We start from the raw sequence: 14,394 nt of genomic DNA, 5'->3' as shown, positions 1-14,394 counted from the left end.
TTAAAATTTTGGAGAAGGCGGCAACGTAGGGAAAAAGTACGTCTACTGATGCAGTCACGAACTATAGTGAAAAACATGGAAACTATTTAATTAATTGTAGCTTAGATGGTGAAATTAGTCGACTACACCCCTGCATGGTGGTCTGTCAGTGACTTGGTTCTAATCCATTCTTGGGACAGTCTGGTATGTGATAATTGTTCACAGGGGGTTGTAACAAAGAGGATCATAAGAGCCCATGCACTATATAGGCGGGAAAGTGACCGTATATATAAAAGTGACCGCGGCCACGCCCTCCTCTACCGACGATCATCGTTCAAGAGGATGCCTGGTGGTACTTGGTGCGCTGCGCCCAGTTGTCACAACTCTCGAACTAAAGGTTTTCGATTGTTCTCTTTTCCGAAAGACGAAGAGAGATAAGCTAGCAGCATTTACGTTCTTTAGTAGATTTAACAAGTCGATCGCCACGTTTATATATAGGTGCTATTGTTTAATTAATTATAGTACTTATATATACTCTAATCTTGTGTTGTCCTTTCCATAGATGTAAGAAGTGTGTGCAGAACTGCCGGCGAAGAGATCTGCTGGGCCAGCCGGCATCGTATTTGCATGCAAACTGTGCTCTCTGCTTTGACCATTTTGAATAAATACCAGTTCATGACTCCCTTGAACAAGCACTGCCAGATGATCTGCATGGTGTGCAGTTCCAACCATCTTTGATGTACGGAATCCACCAGTTCCTGCTAACTGTAAAATGAAAACTACCACTATGAAATGATTACCATTGCCGAACCGTTCTGTAATATGAGGAAAAGGAGGGTATATATGGAGATAATCCAAGTCCCTGGCAGTTTCAGTTATTTCTGCGCTAGATGATGGTGGATGGTCTCATCATGCTGAGTGCAAGGAGCAACTAACTCAAAGATGGAGATCACTTTCTCCTGATGCTCAATAACATCATGCAGCACTCAGCACACTCCAGGTATTTTTGATGCAAGATGCAAGCAAATTGAAAGTTGTGAAAACCAGGCAGTCTTGTAGCTTTGTTTTTAAATATATGGCTGCATTTTTATTGAAAGAAAACAATGGACATTTGTCTGAAGCGTCGGCATGGAAAATCCAAAATGTTAAAATTGTAACATCTGTATATATAGATGTACATAATTTATATTTTTTGCAAAAGAACTGGGTATAAAGAGGTCTTAGATATGTAACAATCATAATCTCTTTGAAAAAATTTTCATTAGAGTTAAACTGCTAATGTGTACTCGAAACGTGTTTTTTTCTAAATTATAGAAGTTGCCCCATTGAAGTATGTTTTCAAGCTCTAGTTATGTAAGCAAGTGTAAGTGTGTGTGTGTGTTGCCAATACACGATCGTCAGAGCAAAGGTGTGGCACGCCCGAGGCTATAGTGACTTTTACCAGTTAGGGTAGATATATCTACCCCTGGCCTGTTCTTTCAAAAGTTGAAAATCATTTCCTTAGTCTTTGAGGCATTCAAGACAAGGAAGTGATCATTACACCAGCGAACAAAGTCAAGAGGAGTGCCACTGTGAACATGTTCACTATTAAACAAAAGTGACAGCAAGACAGTGTCATTAGCAAATTTGATAAGCTCCTATCCATGATGCATCTACAACTGTTAGTATACACTGTATACTATACAGCATGAACACGAACTTGTATTATACACGTCCATGGTATGAACAATGTGATGGGCAGATAATCACAGGCAGTGCAGACATTTTTGGTTGATTGTTGTTTCTAACAAGGGTCACTAAACCACACTTACCCAGCCATGTGCGCATTCTTTCAACAACAGCAAGACTGTCAAGACTGGGATTATTTCCTTAATGAAGAACTTTGGACAGGAAAACAAGAAACGCCCTTCTAACAGTAACTTCCATTTATGTTGAAAATACATACAAGTCTGAGTCTGATCGACATGGACTGTGCAGTTATTCTCTCTCTCACACAGACACACTTTTAATGACATCAAGCAAGCAGAGAGCATTTGTATCACTTAAGTATCCTTTATTCATTGGTAGCCTTTGTTCGGCAGCATTCAAATAATGTAATGTGATCGACTTACATACACACATACTGTAACAGGACACTTTGCAGGAAAATACTGCAGACCAGTACAAAACTTAGGCAATGGTGTATTTTCCTTTAGTGAGGGCCTTAACATGGGCATAACTTCACCAAAGGGGGAACAATGTATGATTCATACAAGACTTTATTCATTCCTCACTGAACCAAAGGGAATGTTGAACCAGCAACATCAGTTGATATTTTTTTTAAAGAAAAAGTTTAACAACCCTTCACTAGTACAATCTGAGTAATCTACGTGCTTTTGTCTTTATTTATTTTTGCTATTAAATTATAAAGGAGGAAAATAAAGGAGGAAAAAATATTGTTTCTATGCTTAAAAAATTTCTTGCTGTTTTTTATGCTCAGCAGACTTTGTAACAAATAATCACTTTGTCTTAAAATTATACCTACTCTCTTGTAGGCTGTAAATGATGGTAGTGATGTAAAATCTTATGCAACTGGACACAGTTTAAAGTAGAAATTGTCTTTTTTTTAAATCAAAACCATTTTTTAACTGTCTCAAAGAAACCAGGCCATGCTTCCCCAGTGACCAAAGCGTTACTTTGTAACTCATCATGTTATGTTATGTGATGTCATGTTCCTGCTGCACATGCACTGGAAACACTTGATGTCACCTACAGTTTAAAATGTGATTTATTCTTGCCATTTAATTGATGGTAAAGGATTTAAAAAATGTACAGTCTCAAACATATAACTGATTTTCTTCATTTGCAAACTTAAAAAAAAAACTGTCAAAAACATTATTAGTGACATGAAGCATGAGTGATTTCTATAAATCATTATTTTATATTAGAAAAAATTGCATCATCTGATAATTAGAGGATTAGGGTTATAGATAACTTAAGAATGTAGATGTTGCCTACCCAGCTTGTTAGAGTACTTTTTTTTAATCATGATTTGAAGTTGCAGCCTTCAAATTTAAAGTGTTAATTAAATTTGATAATGACCGTGTACACATAAACTGCAAATCTGAAGACAATGACTTGCGAAAATGCTGCCAACATACAGCAATCATCCATGAAGGATACTGATAAACCAAACACAACTTTGTAATGCAAGTAAAAAAAGGGCGATTTAAAAGCCATTGGAAATAAATCAATTTTCAAACAAAAGCAAAGCAAAACTGTCCATTAAAATGCCAAGCATTATGTGTAACTCATAAAAAAGAAAAAACCCAGACTGAGACAGATTAAAAAAATATACTGTTTTACAGCCAGTAAACATTGAATACTTCTATGAACATGAAACATAATACTCTTGCCAAAATGTAAAGAAACAATTATAATAAAGTGATTGATAGTAGATAACCTGTCTTTAACGAATATAGTAAGAGGACTGCAAAAAATATAGCCATGCAAACTTGCCAACTGACAATTACGAGGGGGTCAATGCTTTACCCCTATCATCCCCCACCCCTGCTTACAAAATGATTTGCTGGCTGGCTGCCTGCCAACAGCAATGCTAGAGAAGATGAGATCTCCCAGCTAATATAAAAGAGCGGAATCCTCTGTATTGCTGAATCGATAAACTTGTATTGCCAGAAAATGCCTCAAACCCTATATAGGGTTCATAGATTTTTAAAGACGATGTGGTATGCTGCACAGTAGCAAGTGGAGAGTCAAAGTGCAATTATGAAAGCAGTTTGGTCAGCATACATGTGGTTAAAACACAAAACTGAAATGAGCTTTTCACCATAGTCTACATGCAAAGTGCTGCTATTACTGTCACTATCCTGCTATTACCCTCATTATGTTGCTATCACCCTCACTAAGCGGGTATTACCATCACTAAACATGTCCCTAGACATTAAGACAAAACTTTAAACTAAGTGTTCACAATAACTTTTCTTCACCTCTTCTTGAGTGCGAGATTTTGATGCTGTATTAACATGTCTTTCTATGTCTATTGATATGTTTCACTCTATGTATCTGTGCTAGGTCTATTTTGGGTCCATATGAGAACTGGACTGCAGCACAGTGTGAAGATAGCAGCCCCTGTTGACAGCATGTCAGTGTCACAGTGTCGGACCAATATCTTTCATCACATCTGATACTCATTAGTTCACCAACCTGTAAATATATTTGAGGATCACATTGATGATAGGCATGTATTTTTTTCTTTTAACAAAATGGGATACAAGTGTCTGTTTCCCTTGTCAAAAATTTTGTAGTTTTTGTCTCATGAATAATGACTTATCCTTCTCTTTACTTTGAGATGTTAAATTACCAAATCCCAATAATATGCAAGGAAAACAGCTACATCTTGATAATAATAGTGCTTTAAAAAAACCCTCGTAATCTGTTAAACTCGTGACTGACAAAAAGGATTCAAACCATCAAGACTGAGAAAGGGAGGGTGTGTGACCAGGAAAATGAAGCCTGTAATTGTATTATTTGAACTTTTGCTTAATGTCATCTAACAGTTGCTGTTGAACTTAAGACACAAAGCATCTTAACCTGCTATCCTTGCTTTACTGCAGATATGGATTAGATTAGAAATGTTTGCTTCCAGCTGCTCTAATCGAGGTGCTTCCTAATTACATGTTTACAAAGTTTACTGATTTTTTTTGACACTTTTGTCATCAAAGTTTTATAATTTACTAACGTCTTCAAAAGAACAGGGGGCACCTCTTAGTTGGTTGCTACATTGTTGCACAGCAAACTGACCAGCGCTTCAAGTGAAGATGTTTTAGCATACAAACATTAAATTATAGAACACAGTCTATGTATATGTATACACATATGACATTTGTTTGTGTGTGAACAGTTTAGTGACAGAAATATACTTTACTCCACAAATCAGTCATGAAATAAACAGAAAATGTGAACAGCACAGAACCTCAGGACTGGTATAGCTAAATTACATCTCAACTAACAATGGCAATGGTGTCTTATAAAGAAATGTCAAAGTGCAATATTCACAACCTTTCTGCTGCCAAAAGGTCAACATCACAAGCTGTGTTTCAAAACACATTTTGACAACAATCACCTTAAAGCAAAATCTTGAAGAAAAGAAAACTGGCATCAACAAACAAAAATCTCATTGCTTAAAAGGTTTAACATAAAACATAACATTAACAAAAAATTCAAAAGCAAGTGAAATGAGTACGCTTAATATAGTGAACTGACTGAATCATTTCCTTCTGATTTGCTGATTTACTAAGCACAACAGAAACTCATCAACAGATATGACTACAGCAAACATATTTCTACATCACACAGACAAATGGACTAATCAGAAAGTCTTTGTCTGAAGCATTTCCTGTTCATCTAAGCACCAGCCTTGATTTTGCATATTGAGGGAAAATAAAAGGAAACAGACTGAAAATACCCGTAATTATTTTCAGCACTTTGTATTTTAATGGCGGAGAGGGGAAAATAATTGCCGAATGGGGACAAATCTGAGCTTGGGCAAGGGCAGTTTTCAGTTTCAAGTGTTTTTACTTTTTGTCATTTCTATCAAATTTCAAACAACTTGATGTCTAAACTATCCAAGTTCTTTGTGTGTGGATCATCTGAAATAATGCTGTGTCTGGACCTTCAGCTGAATCTCACATGCCTCGACCATTGTCCATCACCGTTTTATCTGGGTTATCTCGTGGCTGAATCCTTACTGAATTTTGACCAGATTAATGAATACCTCTTGTATCTAGATCATACATCCGAGTCATGTGCCTGAAACCTTGTTGTGTTCAAATCCATCTGAATTCTGCATGCGTGAATGACACCCAAAAAAAAATCTGATTTATGTAGACAATGTCACAGGATTCTTTCAGTGAGAAACCTGGAACTTTAATGTAGAGGTCTCCCTCTCTCAGCACAAACTCCACACCAAAGAAAGAATTGAAGGTTAATGTTTAGCCATCATTATTTTCATTCTTGAGCTGTAAAACATGCCACAAACATTCTGATTGTTATCAATTATTGCTGGCAACGTTGCACTGACATTCAGCTTGTTAAAAATACTATGTGCTGTTCATGGTGGTAGTCACTGAAGACCATCATGTATACTGTTCAGATTATTTTTGGTACACAAAGTTGAACCAGTTGTCATGATAACCATTTTCTGACGTGACAACCAAAGATTGTCATTAAGACCTCAGTCCTTCAGTGGCAAAGGTTCCATTCCCAGGTTGAACTAACATCCTCACAAACTGACCAGACTATAAACACAGCACTCACATGATTCTGGCCAGTTAGTGAATATCTCTTGTAAATGTAAATGGATTTTATCATGATTAAATTTTGAGTTTATTATTGGGCTTGCCAATCTCCATAGGTACTGTGACCATTAAGGGAACCATGGATATTATCACCTCTCCATGAAGTTTGCAGGCTTTCTACATGGTCTATTGACTCAGTCACACACCTCTGTATACTTACAGTACAAGCTATCAGCTGGCCATGGGAATGTGAGCTACCTGTAAGGGCTATTGGCTTTACTTTGTCCCACAGTTATCATTATCATCTTGTTCACAACTCTGCTTCAAGCAGTCCTGTCTATTTCTCTTGTGTCTATTAGGGGACTGAAAGGTTTCCTCTCTCCACTCCACTGTCTTGACATTTAAATCACTTAAAGGTAAAGGGAGGAGTGTCACCTCTGTGGAATCCTAACAAGTCTCCACAACATAGCTGTCTTCATCTTGGAACCCTACCTAGCAGTTAGTCTCCACAACATAATCGTCTTCTTCTCAGAACTCTACCTAACAGCTGGTAAACGCATCTTTGTCTGAGTTTTTCATTATAAATGGAAAGCACAAATTTTCTAGATCATACCGTCCTATATTTATCAGATCATGGACTATGGTCAATTACTATATACCTCTAAGCTTTTTCAAACCTGAATTATAAATAAAATTATTCTATTAACATATTCTATTATGCTGTTATGAAAAAAGTAGCAGTGGTGGATTTTAATGCATATTTGATTTAGTCTTACCACAAGAGCTTTAGGAGAATATATTCAAAGTAATAAAAAACATATCATAGTAGTAAGCGCGACTTTGTTTTTTTTTTATTGCTACCTACTCTGCTGCATGATTGTATAAACCTGGCTTTTATTCCAAAATTATTTGTTAAATCTGTTTGTAATTGTTAAAAGTCATTTCCTTATTTTTTTGTTTAACTATTCCCATCATGAGCAGCAATAAAGCATCCACAATGTGAGAACTGATCACTTGACATTTGCTGCAAGAGTTGTATTTAAGTTTGTGTGCTCATGACTTTCAGCAAACTCCTACTGATAGGATGCAACAAAAGTAGGATATTTGTGAAGCAAAGTAATGAAGGCAATACAGCAACGTGTACTTAATGCAGATCAGGAAGTTGAAAAATTAAAGAAAGATGGTGAAATCTTTCAAGTTCTAATAGACAAGTTTTGTTTTTTTTAAACTGAATACTTTACAATTTAGAGCTATATCCCTTGGATAAGTAGTAGCCTTTAATCTGTAGTCATTACAACAATGGAACATTGGAAGCTTTAAGCATCACAGATGGGAGTAATAAATGGCCTACAAAATACAGGACCTTTCTTGACCATGCAGTCACAAATAAGATGGTGCCGGGATGGTAATCAAGCATACCCTTGTGTGCAGCTGTGCATGTACACAACAGATTATGCACTGAAACAGCCTGCATGTGTTTTTGGAGCCAGGACCTTTGAGGGAGGATCACATGTTGTCTGGAACACCTTGGCAGGCCACTAGTTTTGAATGCTGAGCACTGACCTATTATTACTATTTTTTGATGCATAAGACAATATCAATGTACAAAAATAATAAATTCACAATGTGAATAATAAAACAAACTTCTAACACATACATCAACAGTCTTGCATGCAAGCATGCTTTCACTCATACTAAAGCAAAAAAAAAAAAAAAGGAAAAAAAACCCCATGTTTGCTGTATTGAAGAAAACAGGAGTTATGAAACCTGCTGGACTTCAATAATGTGCATGCTGCAGCAAGGGTAGACAACTGAGACGGTGTATACTAATGCTTTGCCTAACTTGGCTACAGTCAGCTTAGCAGAAGCCACAGAAAGAAAACATAACCCGTACAAAATCATGCTGGTAAATAGTCTCATTGGCAGCTGGTTATACCCGATCAGCTGCTTTTGTTGCATAAAACTGCTTTACCTTTACAAAACCAAAAGGCAGCTAACAGAAATCGGTTATAAAAGCTTAACGCGGCATTAGTATCAGGTCGTGTCTAGTCCTGCCCCCCCAAACCAACAGCAGGTTATGCTGCTTGACAAAAATACAACCCTGGCCTTCTGGACATACATCACATATATCACAATCAATTTCAACTTTATAAGTATGAACAGATTTTCCCTATCATGACACGCATGCTATATCTGATGAATGGGTGAACACATATGCCTGTGCGCACATAACACCTTGGCCACCACCCAGAACTTGGCTGAAACAGCAACTGACGAGAGAAAGAGAAAAAGGGCAAGGGAGAGAATCCCAGTTGTACTCTGTGTAAGACTTTACCTGGCATTCCCATTCTAACAGTCCATCATATATATATACACACACATATACATCACATATACATGTCAAATGAGGGAGCAATCAGACACTATTATCAAAACTTTTTCATGATGTTGCACGCAGAACAAATCTGAGCATTATTACACAGATATTGAAATATCATAAACTCTCTATAGATATGTAACACTTGTAAATGCACAATTTTTATGGAGTCAGGGATATAAAAATGTCAGTAGCCTTATTGTTTATGGCTTGTGCTATGTGTCCAATGCACATCTTGTCTGGGAATAGAGCTAAACGATATTTTGGAGAAGTTTGTTTCCTGAATATACCACATTCTGAGAAAGTTTGTAACGTATATGGAGCTTGTTACGAATGACTTTACACTTTAGAGATTCTTGCTCATCCCCCATGTAGACATGTGTTTTGTGACTTTATATGTTTGAATAAACTATAAAGAATTAAGGGACATAACATTTAAATGGACAGGATTTGTCTTCTCTTAACCAGAGTAAAACGAGGCAGTATTCAAACTCTTCTCTTTCATTTCTTAGAAGATGACAGGCAGAAATGGCAGAATTATAAAGAGTGAGAAAACTGTTGATCAGATCAATGGTCTCAGAACAGGAAACACTGAGAGAAGCTGGGTGTTGTGATTTCTTTCACAGCAAGCATTCACAAAGTTTCATAAATCCATGCACACCTGCGAACACACACACACACAATGTGCACAGATGAATACAAAGTTGGGTTATAGATTAACATGCCTGCCACAGACTGCCACTACTTTGTACCAGATAAATGTGGTTGGCAAAGCTTCTCCAAGGCTCTTTGTGGATCACATTCTGTTCTAGAACATTCTCTGATAGTAGCTCCTAGCTTGACATTTATGTTTCTCAGTCACTCCTACATAGAAGTTCCAGATGTATATGCTTGACCAGGTGTTCACCAAAAAGTCCCATGGTATAAAGTGTACTCTCTTTGGTTATCCCACTGTATCAAATGTACTCACTCTGGTCAAGTTTAGTTTTTCTGGGCAGTGTACAATAGCCGCAAGTCCTTCTAGGATTGTGCTTGTTGTACGTGGTGCACAATGTTGTACTTAGTGCTGTCCTGACCACGTAAGTTCTCTTCTGTTTATGCTGCTCAAATGACAAGTTTATTTCCTTGCAAGATATTTGGTTTTGATTTTACCAGTTTCTTTTGTTTCAGTCTTTGGGATCAAAACGTGAGATCAGTCCAACAACAAGTTCACTGGGTAAACAAAAGCCCTTTACAACCTGCACCAGCTGCTGAAGACTTGATACCCAGGGCAGCTTACAGTACAATACAGTTACTCATGGAAGAAGAAACGCAATGGACCAGCTCTGTCATAGAAACTCATGGTTCAGAGTCTTGGCAGGTGGTAGGACATGTTTGTCAATGGTGACCAGATGGATGGTCAAACTGTCCTCCACCAGTAGATAGAATATCTGCAGATTACTTTCAAGCCAGGACTTGTCACATTACATATCACATGCTGGACATAGTACTGATCTCTAGCTGGGTTAAACATTCTTGCACATTGGGCCACCTTGATGGCCACTTGGATTCTCAACTTTCCTGAGATCTGCTGAATCTCATGCCTGTCTGCTCCTGTATTAGACTTACTGCATCATTCACTGGTCATGTTGCTGTAAATGTACAATTCTTCGTACTTAAACACACAACACCACCGAGTGCTTTGGGTCACGAGAGTGAAGGAGTGCACAGTAGCATGTCTTCATGAATTTACAGCTGTAAATATGCTCTTTACATATAAAACACAATCATTAGTAAAATTGGTTTTGTTAAAGTTTCTGTCTTTGGCGGTGGAGCTGTGCTTTAACTTGACTTGAACATTATCAATAATGCCTGATCTTTTGGAATAAACAAAATTTGAGAAAAATGACTGATGCTGTTGCTGCTGAACCATGATCACTATTGTACAATCGTGGTGTCAATTGTTATGCAGTTTCCATAATAATTTATGCAGCCATTTTAATAATCTGATCTGTTTAAACATGCACAAGCTGCTATTATAACCCCAAAGCCATCGTATCTTGTTATCCTAAGCCAAGCCGCTTAAGGTTCTCCACAACCGACACCAGACATCACATGCAGAGCTTCACACAAGTGCTTCCTGCACCTGCATAATGTTTGGAGGTGGACATCAATAATTCAGTGTCAAGAAAGTCAAAAGTCCATAAAATTTCTTTTGTTTGCTGAGCAGTGTCACAAAACTGTCACCAGTGTCATTTAAGTGTCACCACTGACATGCTCACGACACAGAGGAGTGGCAACCTGAAACTTTTTTCTTCTGGAAAATATCACACCTGGGCTGGTTCTGTTTCTGCATTGGTTTCTTTCCGCCGTGAAAGCTTGTTCAAAGACTGAGTACTTTCATTCACAAAAGCCTGAAAACAGACAGTGAAACAAATTATATGCTTGTACATGTGCATGTGTATGTGTGTGTGTGTGTGCACATTCCTAAACTACCACAAGAGTGTGAGATTGTATGTGTGTGTGTTGGGGGCAGGAACTGGTGTTTGATGTCAAGTCACCAACTATAGCTATATCACAAGCAGCCAGTTCTATGAACAAGTGCCACACACAGAGAAAGAACAACGTGCCTGAGACGAGATCTGAACCCAGGACACTAAATTCTCTCTGTACTTGTGACAGGCATTTAACTGCTAGTCACCACACTGCTTGAGAGAGAAGGAAAGGAAGGGGAGAGGTGATGGCTCCAGGAAAATATAAAAAAAGAACTGAAATCAGTTCTCAATCATGTTATGAATCATCCATCATTATTTACAATCTGATGTGCGCAGTAAAAGTCATATTTCATAGTTTGCAATATTTAAATGCACAAATGTATGTGTTCATGTGCACAGACAGATGGACACACATACACACTCTCTCTCTCTCTCTCTCACACACACAAGCTACTCTTATGCCCATTTTCATAAGGACAGTCCAGTCACACTAGCAACATTGGCTGTGTTCTGCTCATGTCTAGGCAGAGTACTGCACTTTGTGTCATAAATTTACAAAAATACACACTAACAAAGGCTTAAAATAGACAACAAACCACAAGTCGCTTGCTGGCAAAATATGGTCTTTCTAGGCTGCCATCATTCATATCGCAGTCTTCACAAAAACATAGCAACAAGGCATCCACAGTCATCTGAAAAACAACCCAAAATAGCTCAGCGTTCTTCTTGTATCACAATCTTCTCCAAGCTCTTTGCACAGCAACTATTCTCTTACTATATTGTTATAATAATTACAATTATCAAATGACCCATTCTATATGCTATTAAAATAACAATAACCAAATGATATTATATTTCAGTCAATACAATAATCCAACACGTCATACTGTCATAATTACTACACCAAAATAGTAATTAAAACAACCAAGAGAAATTCACCTCATACACTGACAGGAAGCAGTGACCAACAAAGTAGGCAAAGACACACACCAGAAGGATGGGAATGGCAAAGAAGTGCAGGTCACTGCGACTCTGCAAAATCAAAGGGGAGATAAAGTGTTGCATGAAAATAATATTGTGATCATTGGGGTACAAGAAAAATGACATTATCCCTCGGCTTAGGTTAGAAAAATGGGCAACATTCCTGTCTTATGCTAAAAAAGTGGACAAATTGTTCTTTGTGCTACAAAAGGTACTTGATCTGTGATTTGTGTAATTTAGAACATTCATTTCTATTTTGGCAGCTTTTTGTACGAATGAAAAGGGAAGACCTCGAGTTAAAACAATAATCTCTAAATCTAAATGCCTCTGTTATTTGTTGAACTATTTTTCTCCTCTTAAAGCTGATACTTTCTTAACCATACTGTCCCAAAAGTCTACATGTGTGCATGTGCTTGTGTGATATTTATAGATACAAACATTTACAAGTACTTAATTTAAATCATTTAATTATACTTATGTAATCAATTTATGGAGCACAGTTTGTTGGCAAAATATCCCAGAAACAATTCATTCTGAATTTAATGCTTTGATAGGCTTCCAATATGTTGTCTGGGAGTGTCAAAGATGCTTTCCAAATTACTTTTACTAGTTTCTTTGTGAAATAATCAAAATATAAATAAAACCTCAACAATCAGGAATCAGGAACATTAAGTATTATTTACCCTGAACCACACAACACCAACGGCGCCAGTTGCAGCCATGATGGTGATCTTGCCCAAGAAAAGTACGAAGTCTCCGATGCTGTTGAGAGCTGCCACTCGTAGGGCGTTGCTCACAAGAATCCCAAAGGCCTGAAAAAATATTTGTGTCAATGCAAATCCAAGAAAAATCCTATTCATCATATCCGATTCTTGAAATGCAAATTTTTTAGACTTAATATGGCAGATCTGCTCTCCACCATTTAAATATTTAGCTGTTGCTGACTATTTCACATATTAAAGAGCATTCTCATAGCAGTAAATTCATGGATGTTATATCTTCTGCGGAGTATTTTAATTTATGTATAGAATATTGTCACGGACACAATCATGAAACCAAATCTATATTTATTTAAAAGTAAATTGGAGTAACATGTTGGCTTAAATAATTTTCAGACAGTGTTTAACACTGTTGCCTTAACTCACTGGACCTGCGTGTTTACTGCATAATTCTGGCCACAGTTATGTGAACAAGCAGTGACTACCGGTCACCTGAGGTCATAGAAGTCCACAGCTGGACCCAACAGGTTAAAACTAGTTCTTTAACTAGTTCTTTAAGAAGCAGGCGACTATGTCCAGTAGTCTGCCTTTTCCCCCTGTCCAGCAGTTAAGGAACCATGGAATTATGCTGTTCTTATGGAATAGCATAATACTAATACTTTAGAGGCAGCTGAACCCATGCCCTCTACTCCTTAAACTAAACTAAATATAAATACCTGACTTTTAGCCTGCAGTCTTATAGCATTATGGTTATTGTAACAGTGCTCTCTAGCAGCATCTTATGCCCATCTTTTACGGCGGTATGGTTATTGTAATAATGTTCTGTAGCAGTGTCTAATGATAAACTCTCGTTGCAGTATGGCTGTTGGAATAGTGTTCTGTAGCAGTGCCTCTGACAGCATATTTCTGTATACCACTCATTGTGTTTAGTCTGGAATAACCAGACCACAAACCTCAAATTCTGAACTTTCAAGAAGTAATGAACATTGAGTAACAGCTTTAGTTTAAAAAATGCATAAGTAAACAAATTAAGAGGACCACCAAGCTCTAATATTGATGTGTAATGTATATCTACAGTCTACAATCTGTACTCTCATGCCAGTCTCCATACTGATGTAATGTACTTTAGGTCTACAGTCTCAATAGAAAGGTGTAATGTATGTCTACAGTTTACAGTCTCTATAAAGAGGTAAATGTCTCCAGTCTCTATATTAAGGTGTAATGTATGTCTACAGTCTCTATGTCATTCTTGTCATTTAAGGAAAAAAAGGACACACCTTACGAGCTGAAGTACAAAAGTTTCTGCCACTGATAGCTGAAAAACAAATTCAGTAAAGACCTGGTTATACTCTCATCCCTGTAGAAAATGTTCCATCGACACTTTTTCTATCAAATTTGATTGACCCTCCACCCCTAGACCATGTGTCATAGTTATCCAAATCAGATCAAGTTCCTGAAATCATATTAACTCGCCCCTACCAAGATATATCAACTCCTAAATCATTTTGGACCAAACAAAAAGTAACTGTCAACAAAATTTTGTAAGATTAAAAGAAAAAAGGGAAATG

At 37.3% G+C, this 14,394-nt stretch overlaps 1 protein-coding gene and 1 long non-coding RNA gene across 6 annotated transcripts in view; one reads left to right on the top strand and one right to left on the bottom strand.

Annotated features, from left to right (window-relative positions):
• The first annotated feature begins 235 nt into the window (after positions 1-235).
• Positions 236-1,309, top strand: LOC112574337. Its single transcript, XR_003101407.1, has 2 exons — positions 236-376; positions 542-1,309. It is a non-coding gene; the product is annotated as an uncharacterized LOC112574337 (long non-coding RNA).
• Positions 1,310-2,011: 702 nt separating this feature from the next.
• Positions 2,012-14,394, bottom strand: part of LOC112574331 (choline transporter-like protein 1) — a 48,920-nt gene continuing 36,537 nt past the window's right edge. For all 5 annotated transcript variants that reach the window (XM_025255347.1, XM_025255344.1, XM_025255346.1 and 2 more), the window contains exons 13-17: positions 14,104-14,141; positions 12,791-12,919; positions 12,066-12,158; positions 11,723-11,818; positions 2,012-11,045 (exon numbers count right to left, since the gene is read on the bottom strand). In XM_025255347.1, the coding sequence (XP_025111132.1) occupies positions 10,959-11,045; positions 11,723-11,818; positions 12,066-12,158; positions 12,791-12,919; positions 14,104-14,141 (443 nt within the window). In that variant the 3' untranslated portion in view covers positions 2,012-10,958. The remainder of the gene's footprint in view (positions 11,046-11,722; positions 11,819-12,065; positions 12,159-12,790; positions 12,920-14,103; positions 14,142-14,394) is intronic.

This window comes from Pomacea canaliculata, linkage group LG10 (genome assembly GCF_003073045.1).
Source record: "Pomacea canaliculata isolate SZHN2017 linkage group LG10, ASM307304v1, whole genome shotgun sequence".
NCBI lineage: Eukaryota > Metazoa > Mollusca > Gastropoda > Architaenioglossa > Ampullariidae > Pomacea > Pomacea canaliculata.
The sequence above is the reverse complement of the archived record's forward strand: the minus strand, read 5'-3'. Positions and strand labels throughout refer to the sequence as shown.